At 38.5% G+C, this 25,660-nt stretch overlaps 1 protein-coding gene across 1 annotated transcript in view; it reads right to left on the minus strand.

The window, feature by feature from the left end:
* Nucleotides 1-3,319: 3,319 nt before the first annotated feature.
* The window catches only part of LOC131355945 (cadherin-2-like), a 92,712-nt gene continuing 70,371 nt past the window's right edge, over nucleotides 3,320-25,660 (minus strand). The window contains exons 7-16 of the mRNA XM_058394567.1: nucleotides 24,023-24,195; nucleotides 21,153-21,290; nucleotides 19,321-19,506; nucleotides 18,856-19,109; nucleotides 17,763-17,905; nucleotides 15,797-16,030; nucleotides 13,197-13,430; nucleotides 12,270-12,409; nucleotides 10,438-10,602; nucleotides 3,320-4,986 (exon numbers count right to left, since the gene is read on the minus strand). Of these exons, the coding sequence (XP_058250550.1) occupies nucleotides 4,780-4,986; nucleotides 10,438-10,602; nucleotides 12,270-12,409; nucleotides 13,197-13,430; nucleotides 15,797-16,030; nucleotides 17,763-17,905; nucleotides 18,856-19,109; nucleotides 19,321-19,506; nucleotides 21,153-21,290; nucleotides 24,023-24,195 (1,874 nt within the window). The 3' untranslated portion in view covers nucleotides 3,320-4,779. The remainder of the gene's footprint in view (nucleotides 4,987-10,437; nucleotides 10,603-12,269; nucleotides 12,410-13,196; nucleotides 13,431-15,796; nucleotides 16,031-17,762; nucleotides 17,906-18,855; nucleotides 19,110-19,320; nucleotides 19,507-21,152; nucleotides 21,291-24,022; nucleotides 24,196-25,660) is intronic.

Here is a 25,660-nt window from a genome sequence, read left to right on the forward strand (position 1 = left end):
TTCAAAAGAAAATTACACAGAGAAATCAGACGTCAAACTTTAAAGTGGACAAGTATGTAAGAATACCAAACTAAAAAGGAATGCGCTGAAGTCTATTTAAAAGACTGTAATAGTGCTATAATCTTCATCCTTCATTTCTATATCCTCTGTGTGCAACCAAACTGTCTATATGAATAGTACTTAATACTGATTGTGGCATAAAGGGTTAGAGTTGCTTCCTCAAGGCCCTCGAAATGTATAATAAACCCATGTCTATGTAGGTTTCCTTTCTCTTTAGGTTCTGTGGTTTACTGACACCTTCCCAAAACATCAGGTATTTTGGAACAGGGTTGCATTTCTGTTAAAGTGTATTAAGTCTAATGGTAGTCTCTGTGGGGTAATTAGTTCGGTTGGTGGTCAGTCCACCCAAAGACAGAGCTACATTCCAGCTGTGATGCCTCAGTAGTTAAGGCTATGGGTTACTAATCAGAAAGTCAGGATTATAAGCCCCAGATCCCCTAAGCTGCCATTATCGGGAACCTTGAGCAAGGCCATGATCCCTCTCTAGCCCCGGGGGTACCATATAATGGCTGAGACTGCACTCTGACCCCAGCTTCCTAACAAGCTGGAAGATACGAAGAAGACTTTTCTGGGACTGTAATATATCTGATAATAAAGGCTTTCTTGTTTGGACATAACTATGGTTCATGGCGTAATGTTAGCATCTGGTCAATGCTAGTCAAAAATTGTATGATATATGGATGTTATGTATCATATGGTTGTCATTTCACAACAGAAACAGCAAGCAAAACACAGAAATTACATAGTTCTTAATGGCATAAAGATTACCTAACAGCTTGACATCATTTAAAAAGCTTGAGCAGGAAGGAATAAAGCCACCGGTCCGTAAGCCGGGCATGCTGACAGCAAATTAAATGCATGAGAGAATTCAATGCTAATATTTCACTTACTGCAGTAGGTTAAGTTGGTAAATGAGTGCAGAGTAGACTTCCTTTTAACTTTAAGGTCATTCTTCTTAAAAAACAAAGGTCTTTATAATGTACATCTTTCTCCTCTAATGGAAATGAAAGAGGACCAATTAAACAGCACAGGTTATTGGAAGAACCTTTGGTGCGTACACTAAGAATCTTAGCTTATGATTGGGACTGGGATAAGATGAGTGGTCGGTGTAGATGGTAATAGTGCACAAAGCTTAGTGACAACTGGAGGTGTTGTTAAATATTTAACAATAGAGGCTGAAATCTGGAAATCTGTTCAAAGCTCAAGGCGTATGCAGATACAGTCTGGGGAGAAGTCTAGCTGTTTTGTAAAATTGTGTATTCAACCATTAATGCAAACACTTTAAGGCAAATAATCCTGTTTATCTTAGAAAGGCTTGGATAGCTTATTTCCTTCTGTTGAATGTCAATATGACTGCATATCATTGTGTGTTATTATGTGTTGTGTCATTTTATTACAACCTTAACTTTTATACAGTTTCTCTGTACAGATTTATTCCACTGATTTATGTCTTCAATGCCGGTGTTTGGTCCCAAGTGGAAGCCTAAATCTCTTCTTATATTATGTATTCTGACAAGCTCTGCCTACACAAATGACCAAAAACCTTCAAACAAAAGCCTTTAGAACTAAACAGAATATTAATAATTAATGTATAAATGTGTTTGTTGCATATTGCTAAAGATGCATAGAGCACCATGGTTAGCCCTTGACTAGTTTGGCCTTTAGAACCTGACAGCAAATAAAATCACACTGTGGTATTGTTTCTGAACTTGTATGAAGTTTTTTTTTCTACTACATTATGACTACTATTATTTGGTTCATGATTTGGATGTTGGCTTTGTAGTACAATACACCCACACTGTCAAGTCTTAATCTTGTTGGAATTTTTTTTCTCACTAAAATCTTTGCACTCTCTGTATATGAGTAGTACATTATTTATTGGCCCCTTTTTTTATTGAGTAGCCAATTGTTTTCTGTTGGAATTTGGGGTCTCCTCCAAGTGTGTTTAGTAAATCCAAAAGTCATTAGAAGAGCTAGCTAGCGGGTGGGAAAAAGGCTTTGACTAAATCAATACATCAGTGGAAAAAAACAAAATGAAGTGTGTTAATAAGTTGTGTGAGTCATGATGCACCTCCAGAACAGTTGAAATACACCTTGGCTTAGATTCTACAAGTCTTTGGAACTTGGAGAACTTGGAGCCTGGTTCCTCTTAAGGTTTCTTCCTCATATCATCTTAAGGAGTTTTTCCTTGCCATGGTCGCCCAGGCTTCTCATAGGAATAAATGTTAGGGATAAATAGTAATTTAATTATAAACTTTATAATTCTGATTCTATGTTTCTATACTTCTGTAAAGCTGCTTCGAGACAATGTGCATTGTTAAAATTGCTACACTAATAAACTGAATTGAAATTGTACTGAATTGAAAACCTGTCTTTTAAAAGATATTCCTTCATCTGGTGTTCTGCTATTTGTGGTATTGAAGAAGTTCACACCCACTGGTGTTGAATTTTAGAGATCTGGTGAATATGAACTGAAGGTCATAGTGTATGAGATTTTTTTTTTACCCTGTTTAAACCATTCAGTGAGAAATGTTGGAAATGTTTCATTTATGGACAAATGTGATATATCCAATGAGCTGAACAGAATTCCCCATTGACAAACATTCGGTTAATTCCTCTCTCTCTCTCTCTTTTCTAGAAGCACCCAGGTGCCATAGACTGTGATTTTGAAAATGTATTTGCTTTACAGAGCACAACTTGTGGCTCTCTTTTGATGACTGCTTTTGTTATTTTCAGCTCAGATCTAAGAGGAGCCCTCTAAAACCTCCCATGAGTCAGTGGCCTCGAGTGGTACACACTGTGACCAAAAGGTCCGTAAGAACAGCAGTTTCCACGACCTTCAGTTATTTGAAGGGCTGAGTCACAGAACAAAATGATAAAATGAAGATGAAGACTGAGTCCTTTGGACCAATTTAACCCTGAGAACCCCAACAAACCAAAGACCCCCACAGCTTCACCAAATGTTCGAGAAAAATGAGTCAGATTTTCCCAGAATTCCCTATAGTGACCAGCTTGATGACTGAGAATTCTCGAGTGCACGAGAAATCCTCTGGCCAAACCAAACCCTTACTTCCAGTGCTGTTGCAATGTGAATGATTCAATCTATAGCATACCACAGCGTTGTTGAATTCTCAATGCTGATTGGTTAAAAAGTTTTTCATTAGAATTTGAAGTAGTCTGGAACCAATGTCAGAGCTTGAGTATTCATGTCTGACGTTTGCTATGTGAAGCAGAAACCACGCCAACGAACAAAACAGCATTTAGCTCCAAAATTAGCCTTTTTATTCAGGTGTTTGGGGGTGAATAATTGAAATTCCAGTACATAAGATTATCCACAAAGCGTGTGTCAGAAACCTTTCCCGCTCTTAAAGCTGAGTCGATCATTAAAACCTGCAACAAACACCCCCACCTCCCTTTCCTAACTCCACCCCCCCTTTCCTCCCCTCCAACCTCACCATCACCTTCATCCCTTTTTGGTACAAATTCAACACTTGTGCTGATAATGTTACTCTTTTTGTTCTTTTTTTTATTACTTCTTTTGTGGAGTAACTTTCTTTTACCATTTTTTATTTTTTTGTCTTTTATTGTTTTTTTTTTTTCTTACAAAAAAATCGTACCTTCCACATATCTTGCATCGGCTGAAATTGTTTTTAGCACTCCGTACATAAATTTCGGATTTTTTAAATTTTTTTATTTTTTGCTTCCATTGTTGTGAAAAGATAAAAACATGCAAAAAAAATGGCGTAGCCTGATTTGCTTTTTTTTTTCTTTTTCTTTTTTTACATTTACAAGATCGAAATTGTTTTTGCACTTCTTTATCGACTACATTAAAAGTAAAAGAAGGGAAAAAAAAAGAAATATGTACACACATTTTTACAGTAGAGTAAAAACTGAGGGCATCAGATGGCGGCTAAGGCAAATGAAGTGTACATGAATGAGAGCAGAAAGGAAACCACTGCTGCCTTGGCTTTTTTTTTTTTTTTTTTTTTTGTAAAATATAATACCACTTCAGAAAGAAAAGGAAAACTTTTTCTTGAAAACTCCCTTCATCTGCAACCATCTGCATTCATGACGTTCAACTTTAACTGAAAACAAAATCTACTTTTATTTTTATCTGTACTGTACACTGATCTCGTCAATTGTTAAATAACTTCTGTGTGGATGGTAACCAGGAAAAAGAAACGTCATGAAGCAAATCAGAAATTAACACTTTTTTTTTTGTCTTGAAATCACTCCAAATGTCAGTACCATTAAAGCCTTGAACATACTACAAACTAATCTTTCAGATCCAAAAAAAAAAAAAAATGTACAAAAAGGCACGTTAAATCCCAGTGCTTCTGTACTGTAAAATTCAAGTCAGTGTAACTGAGCGCATATCGTTGCCTACATTCCAAAAACAGTGACGTCATGATCTCTTCCCAATCTCCCCTTCCGCTCATCTCCAGATCATCTTCAGTGCCAAGAGCCTTCAACAAGCATAAATCTTCCTACACTACAACACTGAGCCTAGGATTTTTTTTATTTTGTCGATTTTTTTTTTAATTAAGTCCCTTTTTTTTTTTTTCATAATACATTTTAGTTTTCTGCTTAAATCCGTCTGTTCTCAGGGGGAAAATCGGTTGACAGAAGCTGTCCTCATCCATCAGTCAGAATGGGGGTGTGGGTAGAGAAAAGCCAGGCATGTGTGTGTTTTTTCTCCCTCGTTTTTTCGTTTCCGTCTCACTCGTCCGAGCCTCCGTACATGTCGGCGAGTTTGCGGAATCGTGGTCCCCAGTCGTTGAGGTAATCGTAGTCCTGGTCTCCGCCGCTGCTGGACGAGCTGATAGAGCTGAGCGAGCCGGCCGTCGAACCGCTGCCCTCATAATCGAACACCAGCAGCGAGTCGTACGGTGGAGCTGTTGGGTCACTGTCGGCAGCTTTCAGCCCCTGCGCAGACAAAACAACAAAAAAAATAAACAACTTTGGCCCAAAACAAAAAAACTTACACCTAAATAATGCATCTGTTCATTCTGTCCTCGTGACTTTTTCACCTTAGGTCAGTTCTGAAAGTTCTCATATATGAGTGGAGCTGGTCATGGGGAATTTAATGAGCTGCACATTTAAGCAGCAACCAGAATGGAACCAAAGCTGAAAATATAGCTGAAAAAAACAGCCTTCGATACATCTTGAAGACTGAGGCAGGAAATCATCTACATATTAAAAAGGAGATTTCAGTTATTCAGCTCGTCTATGGTCAGGTAGGGTATATAAATGTAAAGGAATACTAATGTAATATTAACGCTATATATGTAATTATGACCTGTTACTGTTAACTTGTTCAACTGCTAATAAAAAACAACAACAACAACAACAACAACAACAACAAAAAAACACTTGTTAAATCATTGATATAGTTAAGTTTTCTGGTAGAAAATGATGATTTAGCATTTTTTACAGGACACTTTGGTGTCAGATTTGTAACAGGTACAGCTTTAACTTTTAAGTTATCCACCAGAGGAAAGTCCTCAGGACAGAGAACTTGAGGCGAGTTGCATTTTTCAGTCTTTTACCAACATTAATGATACAAATCTCCCCGACACTGCGAGCCGAGCCACTCAGCACACGTACTGTAGCAGTCCCCTGTGCTCTGACACACTTCTGTGTTTTTCTGTCCTGTCTCCACTCGTGTCTTGTCATTGGTTGTTTTTCTTACACACGTTTTGAGTTTGCCTTGTGATAAGTTTGCCAAAGTAAATCCTCGTGTGTCTTGTGTACATCCAGTTTCCTTTGTGCTTTGCTGCTACCAAGCCTTTGTATTACGTGTATTGACCTTGATTTTGCCTTGTTTCCTGGTTTTGCCTCAGCTTGCTCCTCAATTTCCTGTTTGTAGATCACCTGTTTATTGATTTTAAATATTTCATAGCGTTTTGCTGATCTTAATGAACTTGCGTCTTCCGATACCTTGGTACGTGACAATAACAATGTGACATTCACCAAAAAATAAAAATGTTATCAGTGACAAATTGCTGTAGTGTAAAAAAAGGAATAAAACAATTCATTAAAAATCATAAAAAAAACCCTTGCATTATATAGCATCATAATAATAAGAAGAATACTGTTGAAGAAGACCTTCAGTTAAATATCTGTTTCATTTTAAAAGAGTAAGTAACCTATAATAACATTTGATTTACTTCTTGTGTAAGAAATCGCAAACAGAAGGAAGGGAGCAGGAAGTCATCGCTTCTTATTAAATCTGAGTCATAAAAACTCGAGTCAAGACTCCAGTTCCTCCTAAACTCCCTCTCATGTCATGTTTAGTGCAAGCGTCTTTGTCTGGATCTGAGTCTGTTTACAGCTGGTATTTACTTAAGTGGACTGGATGTTAAATACGGGTTACAAATGTCCCATTTTTTTAATCGGTGGTATTAACTACAGCAAAAAAAAGGGCATGAGGTTCGAATCCTGAATTCACTTTTCTTTTATTATTCACTTGACAAATGCATGTGCAGAATTTAACCTTGCCTTTAACTAACATCACTAGACAAAAATAAAAACCTACAGAAAATGTAATACTTTGAAAGTAAAATTCGTTAAACGTCATCCTACTGCCTGGACATGTGCCGTATTAAAACATGGTGGCTAAAGCTACCAAAAAAAGAAGAAGCTCCAGTTAGCCAGGGTGTGTATTATTCAATAACATTTAAAGGGTACAGTTCTAAAAGATTTTCAATTGAATTGAAATAAGGTCTGACACTCATCTACTCATTAGTCCTAAACAAACAGCTCAATATGGAGGACAATATAGCAGATCAATCCCATGACATTACGTGATCTGACCTCCCGAGTCTTAATATTGTCTCATTAGCTTGTTGCAAACAGCCAAGTTCTGAAACTGTTTGGAAAAAGCAGAAGCAAGCATCTCGTCCGTGCTCCGGGATGCTGCTCAGCTCATTTTTAACTGACCTCCACTTTGCAGACTGAAAGGTCGAGACGCAAATCTATCTCAGCATGTGGATTAATAATGATCTGAGGTGAACTGTGACCAGTACAGGATCAGGCTAACAAAAAGAAAAGCCACCAAGATCATTGTCTGCTTTCAGAACAGAGAATAAACATCATCCTGGAGTAAGAAAGCGTACTGTTAAAGACCAAGAGCAGTGTGTTCTCCCACCACTGAGGGCTGAATTTGTACCAAACAATCTCTAATTGGTTCTTTTGTTGTTGTTGGTTTGGTGGTGAAATGCCAAGCTAGGTGCGAAAAAAAATCCACAAACGCAATAAAAAGGAGCTTCATCATTTAGTTTGCGGAAATGTAGCTATGTTTATCTTCTTCATATGTTATCTACAGTTGTACAGTTGGTGTGAGCCTGTACCCATAGATTTCCTGCATCCATAAGATTTCTTTGGCACTTGACATGATCTTCTGCTGTCGTACATCATCTGCCTCAAAATATGACGTGTTGTAACCTGTGAGATGATTTTCTGCTCACCACGGTTGGAAAGAGTGATTAGTAGCCATCTTGTTAGCTGGACCCAGTCTTGTTATTTTCATCTCTACCTCTTTCTTCACAACCTTTCCAAAATGTCCACTATCCGGATATCCCCCATTAGGGCTCTTAATTGCCCCAAACCCCACATCACCCCCCATGGTCCTATCACCAACCATTCTTAACATCCAAACTATACAGACTGTTGTGTGTAAAAATCCCAGTAGTTTCTTGGTATCTGGAGATCAGACTTATATGTAAAAAATCTTAAAATGTTAAGCAAGAAAATATTAAGCAAGTTGGGATTGTGTCACAATAATTACTGACACCCTTTGGTGTGATACCCCTAAATTAATTCTGGTCCACCCAGTCCTCATCAGAAGTCCCATAATTGTGTGCCATTAAAATGTCAAATGTGGAAAAGTTCACGGAGGATGAATACTTATGCAAGGTGGTGGATCTACTAAACCCGACCACTCTTTCTTTCATACCAGGCCTCCGGATCAGGGAGGAGCAGCGGAATTAGAAAGGAGCCACCATGCTGGGCAGGTAATGAGAAAATCGGCAGCGAGACGTAGCAACTGGCGGACATTTCTCCATTCTTCCCTGCCTCGCCACAAGAGCCAGAGAGTTAGAGTTAGAGAGAGAGATAGAGAGTGAGAGAGAGAGAGTGAGAGAGAGAGAGAGAGAGAGAGAGAAAGAGAGAGAGAGGTTCTCGAGCAAAGTGCTCTGCACTTCAAAGATGAAGGATAAGATAAATAAGCTCCCATATATCAAGCTGAGGCCGTCTCTACAAGCCCGGTGAAGAGAGGGGAGAAAATGAAACAAACTGTCCCTGTAGGGCTTTGAGAGAGAGTTTCTTTAAATAAAATAGCAAAGTGGATTTGTTCGTCCGGTTGTGAAGACTGAACAACACGGCAGAGATTGAAATGAGCACCACTGACTCAGAGACACTCTCCTTTAAAAGACGTATTGAAAGTCGCCCTCTGTGCCTTAAAATATAGTTTAAGGTAAGAAGAACACTAAAAGAAGGCTGGTTGCACTCTGCAAAATCCTTGGTTGTGTAGTAAAAATGAAAAGAGGAAGAAGCCCAGTAAAATAAGGCAAGTGTAGAAAAAGTAAATGTAAACCGTGTCTCTGAACTAGTCGTAAAAAGCAGAGAGGGGTGTATAAATACACTCCGCTCCCGTAGCGCTCGGCTTCCGTTATTCTCATAAAAGAGAATGAGCTTCAATTCTCTCAGAAAGACAAGATAGAATGTCACGCTGGCTTTATAGGGTGCACACTTTGACTTAATGTTACTGTCAGAGACAAAAGTAACATCGTAAAAGTATGCTTTAGTTGCGAGACGAGATCGTTTCTTTTACAAGGAATCTTCATGTATCATGGCTGGTCATTTGAAAAGGCCAGGTTAAATGGCCTGCTCAAGTAAATATACACAGTTCTTGACTGCTTTATCAGACCACACAGCAATAGCTAAAGGTTTGCTTTAGCTAGTCTAGTCATTTTTTTTTTTGCACCAAGACTCATGACATCTGAGTCTATTTCACCTGAACACACTCTAAGGAAAGAGCCTTCTGCCCTCTTTTACATACACAAGCTCAAGAATGATTGTCTTGTGACTTGAAGCCATCACTTCCCATAAAGACAGAACAGCCCATTTTACTCACTTGGACTCCTGCCATGGATGGCTGTGACCTCATTAAGACTCCTGTCTTATTAGCTTGAGTATATGTACTTCCTGCTTGTTTAGAAACATTATACAGTGCAGTTATGAGCAGGGGAGATGGATTCGGTCAAGTGGTCACACAGAATGTAAAATCTATTAAGTATGTATCTTTGGAAACTTACAGCTCAGCAATTTCTGATTTGTTTTTTTTTTTTTTTTTTTGAAAGATTTCATTTTCAGTTCATCCAGGATTTTGCAATCACAGAATTAACACAAAATGAAGCAAACTTTGTCCAAATGACGAATCCGTCTTAGAGTCACGTGTGTGGAACATGAGCGCAGCTATCATAGAAAGTCATTAAATGTGTTTGTTTTTTACTGGGAGAAGTTTAATAGAAGGATCATGTGTTTGGAGTTTTACCAGGTCAAGTAATGTTCCACAAAAAAAAGCAAGTTACATTTGCAAATTTTGAATACAGCAAAATGCTTTTTTTCCAATTGCTTTTGGTTTCACGAAAAGAAAAATACCCTCTGTGAAATCCTGGAGGGACAGCTTCTCATACTTTTTATGCCATAGCTCTTGAACACACCCGATTTTGACCACGGTGCCACCAACAACAGCGTGAACATACATCATACTACTTGTTTATGGTGTCATGTGGCTTTTTTGACTCAGGTCTCTGGCTCACATTATATTTCTCATTAACAAGCACCCATGCGCCGATCTGCATCCCTCAGACTTGTACTTCCTCATGGGCAGTAATGACTCTTTCTGTGGCTCTTAGCTGTGTTTTTTCTGGTTTTCAGTCCAAGTCATGTGTTTCCTGGTTCTGACCCCCGCCTTCTTGTTTTTAGAGTGCGAGTACAGACTGGCTCACACTCAGTCCCCTGCTATGAACCTCAACTCTGATTCTTGGGAAAAAAAACTAAATAAAGAGACTGCAATTATGGCTAAGTGCCTCTGGCTTCTGAGTGTTGAATGACTCGATGTGGAGGGGAAAAAAGAAACCTCAGAACGATTATGTTGTGAGAAACAGTAAGTACTCAGTGTATTGTTAAAAGAAAAAAAAAAAACATCTCTGATATGACCTGTAAATGTGTGTATGCATGTGTGTTTATATCTTGACAAGATGTCCCCAGAAGGTTGGGAATACCTGACCTTGTGTTTTGGTCTTGTGAGGACATCTTGCTGGTCCTCATTAACTGTTTTTTGTTACTGAGCAAAAGAACTGGCTGGGTTACCTCATTGATGAAGTCTCCGATATCTCCGGGGTGTGGAGCGGCCGATCTGACCGGGTACTGAGGCTCGGGGTGCAGCGGTCTCTCGTCCAGTCTGCGGATCCCAACGGGCTTCACGCACTCCGGATCCATGGTGTCCGGCTGCTGCAGCTGACTCAGATCATAATCCTAAACACACACACACACACACACATAGAGTTAGTTTCTCTTGGCTAATTGTGCTTCAGGCCCCAAGTTCCATCTCTTCATAAACTCACTGTAATCCCATTAACATCGCCATGGCGATAGGATTAATCCAGTTCTGCTGAGGACCCAAGCATCGTGGGACAGCAGAGAACTGGAGCAGCAGGCTTTTCAGTGACTCAGCATGCTTTTACAAGAGGAGCTAAATTGAAAGTCAGGAGGCTTTTATGTTGAACAAAAAAAAGGAGGTGTTGGTGCTCGAGTCCACACTCAGACACACACACACACATACACACACACACACACACATACACACACACACAGTCTGTAAAGCTTGGATCTGTACTGTATATATTAAACACTATCATTATTAGAAGCACTTTTCTACACTGTCATTTCATGTCCTCACTTGGTTCACCCCAACCTCCTGACCCCTTACTCCCCCGCCTTTGTTATTGGTTTGATTTCTCTAATCTAAGCACTAAACCCCACCCCCACGTCTGCAGTCCTGCACCAGCCAGCACCGGATTAGGAACTAAGCTGCTCTGGATGTCAGATATCTCGAGATACCGGGTGTTCATTCCACTTCACTCTCACACACAGTTCCAGTTTAGGAACTGTGCTTTGGCACAATCCAAAAGCTGTTCATCTATCCATCCCTCCATACATCCATTCATCCATCTATCCAACCAGACCTCCAAATATCCACCTATCTATCCATCCAATCTCAAATCTGGAGTTAACTCCTGCTTTTTACTAGAGATCATTCCACCATTTACAGTACCCATCCTTCCATCTGTCCATCCATCCATCTATCTATTCAACTACAAGTCTATCCATCAATCGATCGCAGCATCCATCACTCCATCCATCACAGCATCTATTTATCAATCTACTTAATCGTCCTCTATCTATTCTGACATCTATGTATCTTTCCATCCATCACAGCATCTATTAACAAATCTATTCAGCCATCCATCCATCCATCCATCCTGACAACTATGTATCTATCCATCCATATATCCATCCATCCATCCATCCATCCATCCATCCAACTAAAACCCTGAATCCCCTCATCCTTTAAACCACTGATCCATTCATTATAAAATCATTTTCAACGTGGCTTTAAAATTATTTATTAAATTATTTATAATTCTATTATCATTTTAAGTGTGCTGCATGTTCAAAATCATGCCATATTTTAAAACCTTTTATTCTTCACTCCCCCTCTCAGCAGGACAGAAAGGTGAGACAGAGAGAGAGAGAGAGAGAGAGAGAGAGAGGAGCGTAAGATGTAATGCACTGCTGTCTCTGACAGGCACTGCAAATGTTATTATTTCTTTAATTACTTCTCTGCTTTTGCTCTAGCACACACACAAACACACATAAACACCAACACACACACACAGACACACACACACACACCTGTAGTTTCTCTCTATACCTCAGAAAATATACAACCACTAAATTCATTCAAACAGTAGGAAATCTTGTAGTGTTTGCCACTGCTCTCTTTTATCTGCTTACTTTGTGTGTGTGTTTTTGTGCTTCCACTGTGAATGAAGCTCGGATGTAAGTTTGTTGTTTTAAAAAAAGAAGATTGATTGGTTGGATTGATTGAAGTGTGTGTGTGTGTGTGTGTGTGTGTGTACCTGGTCCTCCTCTCCACCTCCTTCCTCATCATACTTAAGGATGTTGTCTCGGACGTCATCCTCAGGGTCGATCAGCAACTGTTTGGCCTGACGCTCTTTATCCTTCCTCTTCATCCACATCACAAACAACAGGACCAGGACTAGTGAGAGAGAGAGAGAGAGAGAGAGAGAGACAGACAGACAGACAGAGAGATACAGACAGAGAGAGGGGGGTAAAGGGAGAGATAGAGACAGACAGAGAGAGAGAGAGAGAAAGAGAGAGAGAGAGGAAAAGAGAGAGAGATGAAAAGAGAGAGATTTGATTAAATGTTTTGTAAACATATATGAGCAGGTTTGAATAAAGGCTTAAGCAGTAATATAATATAATACTGTCAGTGTTTAGATTCGCATAAACAATGCCTTCTTGGCTTTTCGATGTTTACATTCCACTAAAGTTTCAGTGGATTAGATTTACATTAAACAGAAAGTAAACAAGTAAAATCCTCAGATAAAGAGGAAAGTGAAAGCCAGGAATTCCACATTCACTATTACGTATTGTTTTGTTTATTAACAAAAAAGTATAAATATTTTTTAACTGGGTTTGTTATAAGACTATTATTTGTCTGATTATCTATTGTAAATATTTTATGCATTTATTATATTATAATAAATGCAGAGTTTTTTTTCCAGAGGAAAAACAAGTATTTATTACAAAACTTACAAGTACTGTATTATTACATAATAAAATACCAGAGCCAATCATTTTCCAGTTTGCAAATACAGGCCTTTGTTGTTTGTTGTTGCAGTTTACAGTAAAAGCAAACAACAAAACAAACAAAAAAACTTATATTAGTAAAGCAAGATGAGGTGACGTTGGCCATAAAGCATGTAGTAACATTCAAGTCATCCACTGTATGCTAGATCTCTGTGTTGTGTCTTTCTACTCACTGAGGAGGATGATGATGCAGAGCAAGATGGCGATGATGGCTCCCGTGCCCAGTCCGGCGGCCGCTAGGTACTCCTGATCCGTGCAGTCTCCGTTCTGATCACACTTACACACCTTCACACGCAGGTAAGACGTGTTGGACATGGGTAGGTTGCCTGAGTCAGTGATGGAGATGGGGATTTCGTAGATGCCTCTCTCCAGGAAGCCGATCTTCAGGCTCAGCTGGGCGTGGTCACCTGAAACCAGGGAGAGTCATTTATCAACCAGGCAAATCATTATTCAGGACACTGGACACACAAAACAAGTGACACAAGAGACTTCAGACTGGCCAGTGTGTGAGCTGAGGACAATAATAATAATAATAAAAATAATAATAATAATAATATCTTGTCTACATCATCAACTTGTTACAACATTTTTGTTACAAAGCACTGACACTGAGACTCCTATAATGGTTAAGTAAACATATAAGCATTACATATGTATGTTTCTGACTCTTAAATAATATTTTTTTGTTATTACTATTAGATAATGTGAAGTGTCTGTGGTAGAAGTCCCTATGAAAGAAAATATAAAAAAAATAAATAAATAAATAAATATTTTTCCAAGTCTATTATGAAAACAAAGCATGATACAGAAAACTTACTAAAATAAGCTTATTATGAATACAAACAAACAAACAAACAAACAAATTATTACAAGCTTAATACGAAAACAAAACAAAACAAAAATTTTTTTATAACAAGCCTATTGTGAAAAACAAACAAAAACATATCTTGTTATGAAAACAAACAAAAACATACTTTTAATAACTTGATTAAGAAAACAAGCAAAAAGAAAAACATACTTTTAATAAGTTGATTATGAAAACAAACAAACAAAAACCAAAAAATCATCAATTTAACAATGTGATTTTGAAAACAAACAAACAAAACAAACTTTTAAAAACTTTTAACTTTTATGAAAACAAACAAACAAACAAAAAACCCAGACCTTATTACAAGCTTAATACGAAAACAAAACAAAACAAAAAAACTTTTTATAACAAGCCTATTGTGAAAAACAAACAAAAAAACATATCTTGTTATGAAAACAAAAACATACTTTTAATAACTTGATTATGAAAACAAACAAAAACAAACTTTTAATAAGTTGATTATGAAATCAAACAAACCAAAACCAAAAAAATCATCAATTTAACAATGTGATTTTGAAAACAAACAAACAAAAAAAACTTTTAAAAACTTTAAACTTTTATGAAAACAAACAAACAAGCATAAAAAAAGAAAGTATAACCTATTACAAACTTATTACAGAAACAAACTAACAACACCACCAAAAAAATCACCCCCAAAAACCCTAAAAATTACCACAACAAATGCATAGCATAGCTCTCTGTCTCTCTCTGTCTCTATCTCTCTCTCTCTCTCTCTCTCTCTCTCTCCCTGTCATTATATATACTGTATATTTACATATCTGGCTATTTTTTACTGAGTGACAGCTGCTTTATACGCAATAAAGAAATAAATGAACCAACCCATTTCCATCCATTAACTTCCTACAGGAAGTCATGGTGCTTTAATTAATCACACATCTGATAGAGTAACTGATGAGTAATTAGACAGAATCAGACTGAGGGGTTTGTGTCTATGCAGAAAGCCCTGAATGTGGAGGAATACATGTGTCGTGTAAAGGATCAGGGCAGGCGGATTAGACGCCAAGCTGTTTTATCCCTGAGCTGCATTATTGGGAGATATTCGGTGGATTAATAAGCTGCAAATCTAAATCCTTTGCCGCACTCGAGGCTGCAGAAATGTCAGCGTTTGATGGGAAATCAGTAAAATCTGTTTTTTAGACACTACACAGAGAAGTCACGGGGAAAAGGAAAGAGCTTTGTGCTCTTTGACCAGCTTCTGAATTAGTATTTGTCCAGTCTGTTCTCTTGTGTGGCAGCGAGCGTCTGTCTCTGTGTTCTGTTCTCCACTCGGGCCATCTGTCCTCGTTAGGCTGAGAGCAGCTTTCCAAAAAAAAAGAAAAAACCCCACACTGCAGCATTCACATCATATTTCATAATGAATGGAGTGCTGCTCTCGCAAACACCTCACCTTCTGATGAGACGATTGAAACTGAGAAACTAGACCATTTTAAGTGCTGAGTAAAATTTACATCCTTGAAATATTTTTATTTTCTTTCTTTCTTTCTTCTTATTATTGTTATTATTATATTCTACTCCAAGGACTTTTAAAAATATTGTTTGCTACAATTTAAAAAAAATATTTATTATTTATTTCTTAAATTCTATTATTATTCTATTATTTTCCTGTGCATTATACACACAATGTTTAAACCTACTGTATGTGTATTATGTAGAAACACTGATGCTTTTATTATTATTATTATTATTATTATTATTATTAATAATAATATTAATAAAATAGTAATAATTTCTGTTTTTAATATTAACATTATTGTTTTTTATTTCTATGTTTCTAAATATTTTTTCATATATTATTTATATTTTAAAATAAATAATTATACAATAATTTATATATCTATTTATGCTTCAAATAGTTTATGGTGTGTGTGTGTGTGTGTTTCTCACCGTTGAGGCGTGTAAGCGTCCAGTTCCTCCTGATGTCACTGGGTCGAGCAGGCAGCTCGAAGGCGAAGGGTCCGGCGTTGGGGTTCAGGTCTCCATCCAGAGCTGTGATGTTGATGCCGTTGTTTTCGGGTTTCTCGCACATCTCGACCTCGTGAGGGAACACCTGAGGAGCGTTATCGTTAATGTCGCGCAGCAGGATCTGCAGAGTGCCAGTCCCACTGGCCTGAGGAATGCCTGCACAGACACACAAATGAAAAGACAGATATATAAGTAAACAAGGCCAGACTACACGAGCTAACCGGCCTCACAACAGCTGGAAGTGTCTGGTGCTGTGCGTTCCCCGTGGTCTCGCTTTCATAACCGTATGCAATTTGCTAAACTCATTTTCTCACTGCGGTTCTCCGATCACCGCGGCGCAGCGAGGATATCTGACTGCTTCTCACATCATCCTTCTTATGTACAGTGTGTATCGTCTATAGTGCCTCTGCTGATACACACTGCATATTAAAGCAGCCTGGGAACTTTTGCTGTGAGTAAGAAGCTTTTGCTATTTAGGCCACAGAGAAAGCCACAGCGCCTGGCCAACATCGCACCATCTCTAACCACAAATCTTTTTACTGGAAGAGGCTTTGTCATTACTGGCCTCAGCTCGGCTCTGAATGCTGCCAGAGAACCAAACAGCGCCTTGTTTACAAAGTCGGCCATTCGTTTGTATTCCTGAGTGAATTTAATAAATGACTGGAGAGTTAAACTCGTTCGCCTCGTTTAACTCTGAGGTAATTCTGGATACATTAACTTAAGCACTGAAAAATCCCAGCATGCATTCAAAACGTTCATAGCTGGCACAGTGAATCCCTTCTGATCCCTAGATGACCACTGAACTGTGTTTGAAACGTGTCCATACTCCAAAATCTTGTGCGCCCAATCAGCAGTGGTGTTCTTATAACAGCCTGGAAATGAGGTCATGAGTGCAGAAATAGAGAACTTGCCCAAAGCTGTGTCTCTTCACACAGAGGTCATGCTAACTCATCAGCGGCACGCTCAAGCATTTACCCGCATCTGCGTCACTGAAAAAAAAAGTGCACAAATCCACAGGGTGCATGCTCACGCTTTCACCTTGCTTAAGGTGTCTCTGTTTCTGGCTGATGCTAAATATGGCGCTGCACTCGCACCTCCTGGGTGAGAAACCTGAGAACACCTCTGATGTGTAGAGGAGGAGAACGTGTTAGCGTGAGCAATATGTCTGGGCAGAGCTCGAGGGCTCAGCATTGCCCTTGTTTTTCACCACGGATAAACATTTCACCTGGAAAAAAAAAAGCTATGAGTCAGTGGGAGTCGTGAGAGATAAAATAATTACACCGAGTGGTTCGGATGAGCTGTGGCGAAAGTGGTCTAAGGCAAACTGACAGACCTGCTGAATCATCCATCAGTGAGGAAACGGGAGGAAGAGGAGGAGGAGGAGGAGGAGGTCTTAAAGAGTGCCTGATCAAATCATGTCATGTTTAAACCATATTTTTTGCATGATGCATGAGTTTCTATCATTTAAAAGGCGTCGATGCTATTCTGAAATCTCTAGGTTAAAAAGCATTTTTTTTCTGCATCTATATTAAACTGTATGTGTGGGTGTGGGTAAAGAAAAAACAAAAAAAAACAGGGATGCAGGAAAAATATCCTGAGATTAAAACATTTACTTTTAAATTGATCTGCATTTTTTATTTATTTCTTGCTTAATTGTTTTATCCATGAAAAACAGTATCCTTACCAATACGCATATAAAATTCTGTTAGATTTGTCATCATTATTTATTGTCACCTATTATTTTCAGAATGATGTCATATTTAATGACAGACTGTTTAATACCAGAAGTTTTTTTTCCCAAAATGATTATTATTTAGTTCGTGTCTTGTAGTTTTTCAGTTACTCAATGGTCATTTTTTCCCCAAATGCAGCAGGTGTTTAAACTCACCGTTATCGGTGGCGAGGAATGTGGCGTTGTACAGGTTATTCTGAACGTATGGAGACTCTCGGTCCAGAACAGCGATGGTGGTGATGCGTCCAGTGTTTGGGTCAATCCTCAGCCAGTCAGCTGGGTCTGAGTGTTTGGAGTATCTATCATAGAAAGAATGTTAGACTGTTTAATAGCTTGGCTAATTCCACGCAAGATCAAATTTCCATATCAACCCACGTCTAACTCCGCCCAACCAACAAATGAAGAATTTCCACCACCAATAAACAAACGAAGAACTAAAAAATTTGCAAGTTTAACCAACATATGAATAAATTTCCACCTCCAACAAACAAAATGATGAATTCCCAAAATAACAAATTGAAAATGTCCAAATCCAATCAACAAAGTAAAAAAATTAATAATTTTCAAGTACAACCAATTAAATAAAAGCTTGTATGTTTAACCAACAAATTTCCACATACAAAAAATGAAGAATTTTAACAAACAGAGAACTTTGAATGATGAATTCCAAACAAATGAATTAAAAATGTCTAGCTCCGAACAACAAATTAAAAATTTACATTTACATATTTGAAGAAGAAGGTAAGAATTTTCCTAATTTTTAAGAATTTCCCCATACACTCAAGAGATCAGTGCAAAGACAGGAGTTGCTCATGCTCTCTTAGACAAAAAAGGGTTCTCCAGGGTTCTTTGGAAAGGTAGCGTTCTGGTTTCTAAAGGGATTCTGGCTTGAAACTTTTAAGGATTATTTCAGAAAAGCAAAAGGACCTTTGGGAATGATGGAGAGAATTACATTTCTAACAGCGTGAAAATTAATGCTTTTCAATTAGACTGTAAATCTGAGTTTATTATGTTTGAGGATTATGTAGTTAACTGATTCATATCACTGGGTGTTTATTGTATATGATTTTGGCGTCTTCAGTGAAAACACTGGTGGGACATGGGTTCCCTTATCCCCTTTGAATGTTTCTACAATTTGAACCCAAATTAGTTGCTTTCTTCTTCAGGACTGGGATGAACTATAAGTAAAGCTTGATCATTCCTGTAAGTTTATTATATCAAATAATTAAATCACCAGAAGCACTTGTACCTGATGGTCTGCTGCATGAAACGGTCCGGATCCTGCGCTACGAACGTGGTGAGCGCTGACTCGGCCGGCATACCCTCGTCCAGCCTGATGAGCCTAGGATTGGGATCGAAGTTAGGGCTCTCATTGACGTCGATGACACGGACGGAGACGGTGGCGGTGGATTGGCGTGGAAGGTGGATGCCTCGCTCTAGAGGGATCTCGTTCATCACCACTACAGTGAGCAGAAACGTCCGGGTCATCTCATAGTCGATGGGCTGTTTGGGAGGATTGTGACAACAATTTTGAGCCAACAGTTTAATAAATTATCCTGAATTTTATACCGTTTTTCAAGGTAAGGAAGCAAGCAAATTTTTCAAGACAGTAAAACGTCTACAGACATCAATCCAAACAATGTCAGTTAATTCCAGCAATTTTTTAAAAGAAGTAAACATGAGTTGAAGACAGGTTCTGGATAGTTCTGCTAACCTTGACGACGGTGACCAGTCCCTCATTGCTGGTGGGGTCAGTGGGGACAGAGAAGCGGCCAGTAGGATCTCCGGCTGTGATCTTATACACCGCATTCCATGCTGGAGTGTTGGGCTGGTCTTTATCCACCACAGTCAGATTGGCCACAATCACATTCACACGATTTTCCGGCACTTCGCCATAGAACTGTGAAAACATGAAAATGTAGGAATTTTGGTTGATCTGGAGCTAATTTCAGGAACACTGATTGGGATAAACGATGATTGGGTAGAAGGCCAACACACAAATAACACAATCCCACACTCATTCACACCTAGAGGTCATTTCAGAGTCAGCACTTTGCCTCCCACCACAGTTTTAGGAGAAGAGAGGGACCTAGAGAACCTGAAGGAAGTCTTATTGCGCAGACGATTTCAGGATCAAATCGCAGACTCTGAAGCAATTTTACCCGCTGCCCTGAGATACTATTGAACGAACAATAAATTTTACCATTGCTTCCATTTTCCCACTTCATAATCACTTCCCAACATCTCATATGCGCTTTACAAACGAGAATTTAATCTACGTGATGAAACCCAATGATGTTATCGTGCTGAAATACTTCCTCTGCATGCTAGTGAATGTGAGATACTCAGCAGGTAATCGAATCAGACACGTTTGGAAAACGTGATTTGCGTTATTCTGAGTGAGTAAGTGAGGGAGAGAATAAGAGAGAGGGAGAGAGAGACAGAGAGACTGATGGAAAAGAAGTCAGCCTGACAGCTTTTTGCAGGACGAGTAGCTCCAAGGCGGCGAGACGGCCCTTAATACCTCCACTGATTAAACAAAACCCAGAGGTACTGTTTTTGAAGCCCTCATTAATATCTAAAAAACTGGCTGTCAAATACAAGCAGCTTCTTCTTCAAATATACCTGGCTGTTGCACAGCTTTAGAAAAAATATTAAGAGATGTCCTTCATCCCTTCCTTTAACAATTTTCCACTTCCAATATACACACTTTTTCCTCTCCTCTTGTTTTGTATAACAAGCAGATACTGAACAGAGCAGCTTGCTAATAATGTCCCTGTTTTACAGAGACAAGCGTGAGAGAGGGACAGAGGCTCAGAGTAGTAGGAAGGAACAAGGAACTATTGTGAAAATATATTTAGGTGCAAAAGTTTATTATTTCTGGGTAAATGGTTTAACTGTACTGATTGTTCATATTTAATCATCGTTTCTCTAAAAAGAAAAAGAAAAAAAAGGGAAAGGGATAGAAAAGGAAGTGAAAACAGAAGAGTCTTTGGTGTCCTATCCTGATTTGAAGTAGGTGATGTTTAAGGTGAGAAATTAGAATCAAAGGTTGAATATTATGTTGGAGGCACCTTCAAGTTTATCACTGAATTACATTCAGAATGGAAACCTTTCAACTGATATCAAAACATTACTAGACCTTTTATAATAATTAACGATTTCATCGTTTCTAATATTTCATTAATGGTGTTTTTTTATTTCACACTATTTTTGATGTATCGCTTTTCTCTGATCTTATTCCACTTATTTATGCTGCTGTGTCAACTTGAATTTCCTGTACAGGGGATTAATAAAGGTACATCTCACTTCTCATCTCATCTCATCTCATCTCTCAATGATTTTTAATAAATTAAATAAAACACTTCCCAAAATCAGTGTCCTAAGGGTGTAAAAAATTGTGCTCTCGAACCTTATAAGTGCAGAATGTCAGACACTTGCAACATACTAACACCGTCCTGACAATATGTACTCGCATCCTTTTGTATTCCATGAAAAACGTTTAACAAAGAATAAAATATGTTAATAGAAGTGAGTTTGACTTACAGCATCGTTGGTGAATTCAGGAGGATTGTCGTTGACATCGGTCACTGTGATGACGGCCGTGGCGGTGTTGGAAAGGCCGTACATCGGGTTCCCGTCCATATCAGTGGCCTGGACGATCAGCTTGTACTGAGGAACTTTCTGGAAGGAGAAACAAAACAATCAGGCTGGGATCCAGATTATTTCTGTGGTGGTGTGAGAAAACTTGTCAGCTGAAAAAAAAAATAGTTAAATACTAATAACAAATGTTATTTTTTGACCCCTCTGTTTTAAGAAAGTTTTAATAGAAGAGATGAAGGAAAAGAACATTAGAGCACAGTGGAATTCTTTTCTTCACATATCCTAGCTGAGGAAGTCAGGGTCAGAGCACAGGGGCAGCTATGATACAGCACCCCTGGAGCAGGGAGGGTTAAGGGCTTTGCTCAATTGCCCAGCAGTGGAGCTTGGTGGTGCTGGGGCTTGAACCCCGATCTTACAATACAAATATACAATGTATATACCATGATGCACTGTATATTTCACCAAAACCACACACTTCTTCATCCTGACGTGTAAAAAGTCAGTTTAACAAACAAGTCAGTCTACCTAAAGATGTCTAAAACCTTCCCAGCTAAGTGATATCCTCATTTCACTGCGAGTGTCATGGTTTGATTAAGTTGTTGGAAATGGATATTATCTTACTCAATTCAATTTGTAATCAGATCCCAGCTTTCAAAATGTCTGCGATGCTCCTGCACTGCGCAAAGGGATCACTTTTTCAGATTTTAAAAAGCTATTTTAAAATGTACTTGTGGTTAAAAAAAAAAACAGTTCACAAACTGTACATGTCAAATTTTTTAAAAAATCATTCCAGTAAAAAAAGATTTAAATAATTTAGACATTTCTAGGTGTTTTAGTTTGCTTGGTTCGGAAAAGCCAGCTTCCAGTATACCCCTGCTGAGAGCCATAAAATAATAATAATCACGTTTACATTATATTCAGTGCTTTCCATGACTTTTTGCTCCTTATTAAACCTTCTCCTCAATCAAAGGACAAACCTTCACAACAAACCTGCGAGTGCTGAATCTGAAACTCCGAGCCTAATTTGCACCAGGAACATCATCTATCTATCCGTCTTTAGATTTCCACACACTTTATAAAGAGTAAAAAGTCTTCCCTAAACTCTGTACTCTTTTATTTTCTGACCAGAGAGAGAGAGCAAAAGGGAGAGATCAATGGGTCCATCATGCATCCTGCACTCCCAGAGTGAAGCTGCTGTGCTAATCATTATATTTAATACCCCATTAACATCCTGCAAGGCCAGTGTCAATAACGCGTGGTGGGCGGCGGATAGCGTTACTTGCGTATCGCACTCCGGCTTCATTAATAGCCCGGCTGCATACATTACCCAGGATACGGAGCGGAATAGATTGACCAAGGGCGTCCCTTATTAGCATTTTAACATCTATTTATTTTACTTAGCTTTTATTTCTGTCTGGAAGGCAGTTTAATTAAACAGGCCTGAGATGACTGGAGGTCACACGCATGTTCTTGCACTCTGTCAGCTCACATATATATACACGCACACACACACACACACACACACAGTGTTCCCATGCAGGGTAAATATTTCGCTGTTTGCACAGCCAAGGTGTTCCCACTCTGGGATAGTGACGAGTCATCAGCAGCAGACATTTTATCCGACATTAGTCACTCCGCCATTAAAAGCCTCATTAGGTACCAGAAGGAACGAGGCTGAAACAGGAATCTGTCCAACCTGCTCTCACACGGGTTCCCCAAGTTTAGATTTCCAGACACTGCACACCTGACTCAGCTAATGAGGACTTTATAATTAGCTAATGAGCTGAATTAAATGTTCTAGAGTAGCATGAAACCCTGCTAAACTCTCTTCCTCGCTACACGTCTCCACGTGTTTAACAACCATCCGTTAAAGAGCACTCTGCTCTGAGTGCGATGATTATTTCCATATTTTCTTTTCTTTTTTTTTTTTTAAGGATTTAAATCAGAAAATCCCTCTTTGTCACGATCATCAATCATTTAAATAACGCTTTCCAGCATTATGTTGTTTACTATGGAAATTGTCATGAAGCCGCCGCATGTAATGTGATTACTGAGTGCAAAAATCGACTAATCAAAAAAAAAAAAAAAACTTTGTCACACATCTATCAGAATTTTGCACATTTACATAAATAAAGATACATCCAGTATCATCTTCACAGACAGAAGAGCAACCAGTCATTGGGAAATATCACAGTATTGCACTTGAGGACATTGTGCAAGAAACTACGGACCAATCCTGGAGCAGGAGGCGGAGTTTGGGGAATCATAACGATTCTGTATAATTATTATTATAACAAGCCAACAAGTGTTGGAAAATTTTAGGAATATTACAATCCAAGAAAAGTGTGTGCAAAACGTTTTACTGTAATTGTTACTTCATAATGTTTCTATAATGTCTTACACAAATAGCTGAACTTGGAAGTTTGTAGTACAAAATGTAGGAAAAGGAAAGAGGAAAAGAAATAGCACAACAATATTCCAGATTAAACTAAATAAGATTTTTGTCACATTTGTTATTATTTAACATTACTGTATATTCATTATACTCTCATACTGTATATTTGGTTTCAAAGGATTGTGGGTACTGTAGCCAAAATGGTTTGATAAGTAAAAAATATATTTAAATTAAATTTTCTTTTGTAATTATTTTACAGCAATTGAACCACTGGGTATTTGCTGTATAAGCGATGTGTCTTAAATTTATTTCAGGCAGCATGTCACCCTAGTTTGGTAATAAGATCGATTTTCTGACAACAAACTCGCACACTGTCATCTGAAAAGCTTCACCGTCAACAGCTACTACATGCTTTTACCTCTCGGTCCAGCCCGGCTGCCACGGTGATGATGCTGCCGGTGCTGTTGTTGATGGTGAACATGTTAGCGCTCGGGCTCTCGGGGTTCTGGGACAGGATCTTATAGCGCAGCTGGCCGTTATGTGTCCGTGGGTCATCCTTATCCTCGGATGTTACTGTCATCACGGACGTGCCTGAAAAGACAACAATCCATTACTGTCGATACTAGTCCTGTTCCTCTCTTGCTTTCTCATCAATACGCAATTAAGGTAACTCGGTTAGAATTATTAATTTAAGATTTTTCTTAATGACTGCAGCAGCACTTCAAATGAGTCCTCAGTTTATCATCCCAAAAACTTTTTAATGAGCTCTGTTACGCCGAGGCACTTACAGGCGCACCGAAGAAACATTAATAATCAATAACAACCTCTCTGGCATGCACATATATACACACACACAGACATATGCACAAGCTCATTTTACATCATTTGTGAGGACCTTACAATGGCTAATTAATTAATTAATTAATTAATTAATTAATTAAAGATATGCTCTAACTTCACATTCACTAAACTGAAATGAATATTTCAATGATGGCCTTTTTAAAATAAACAAAAACATGCTCTGTTGGTGATTGTGGAGACATCTGATACTATCCTGTCTTGTGAGGACATCTGGTCCATTTCAGTACTCAGAAAAGGTGAAATGTTTGTAAAGCTCTCACACACATTTGTTTTTCAACTTTTCTGGGGACCTTCCAGTGACATAGCAATTGCAACAGATGCTTAATGTAATCACTCTTAACACTGAAACTGAGCTATAAACTTCAGAGTTTATTATTGAGGACAATTGAAACTCTCCTATCATTGCTTTGCTCCTTTTTTGGTTCTTGCAACACACACACACAAAGTTCCATCTTTTAGCTTTGATTTTTCAAATAAAACCTTTAATAAATGCTCTATTGTTCTGAGGACCTGTGATTGTGAGGACATTTGACAATAGCCATCATTGTGAGTATATCTGTACCAACACACACACACACACACACACACTTTCCCCCATTTTTGTTAGGACTAGGTGATTATGGGGACACATGACACTTTTCACTCTTTTTGAGGACCTTTGATCATTTTTTGGACTTCACAAAAGACTAAATGCACACACACACTTTCCGTAATTTTTGTTAGGACTAGGTGATTATGGGGACATTTGACACTTTCTTATCTTCATAATGACCTTTGAACCTTTTTTGGACTTCACAAATACTAACTGCACACACAACCACACACACACACACACACACACACAGACTTTCCCCCCATTTTTGTTAGGACTATGTGATTATGGGGACATATGACACTTTCTACTCTTCTTGAGACCCTTAGAACCTTTTTTTTGGTTCACAAACACAAAGTGCACAAACAACCACACACACACACACACCTTTCCACAATTCTTGTTAGGACTAGGTGATTATGGGGACATTTGACACTTTCCTATGTTCATAGGGACCTCTGATCCTTTTTTAGACTTCACAAACACTAAATGCACACACACACACAGTTTTCCCCCAATTTTGTTAGGACTAGGTGATTATGGGGACGTTTGACACTTTCCTATATTCATGAGGACCTTTGATTCTTTTATGGACTTCACAAA

Source organism: Hemibagrus wyckioides, linkage group LG07, assembly GCF_019097595.1.
Source record: "Hemibagrus wyckioides isolate EC202008001 linkage group LG07, SWU_Hwy_1.0, whole genome shotgun sequence".
NCBI lineage: Eukaryota > Metazoa > Chordata > Actinopteri > Siluriformes > Bagridae > Hemibagrus > Hemibagrus wyckioides.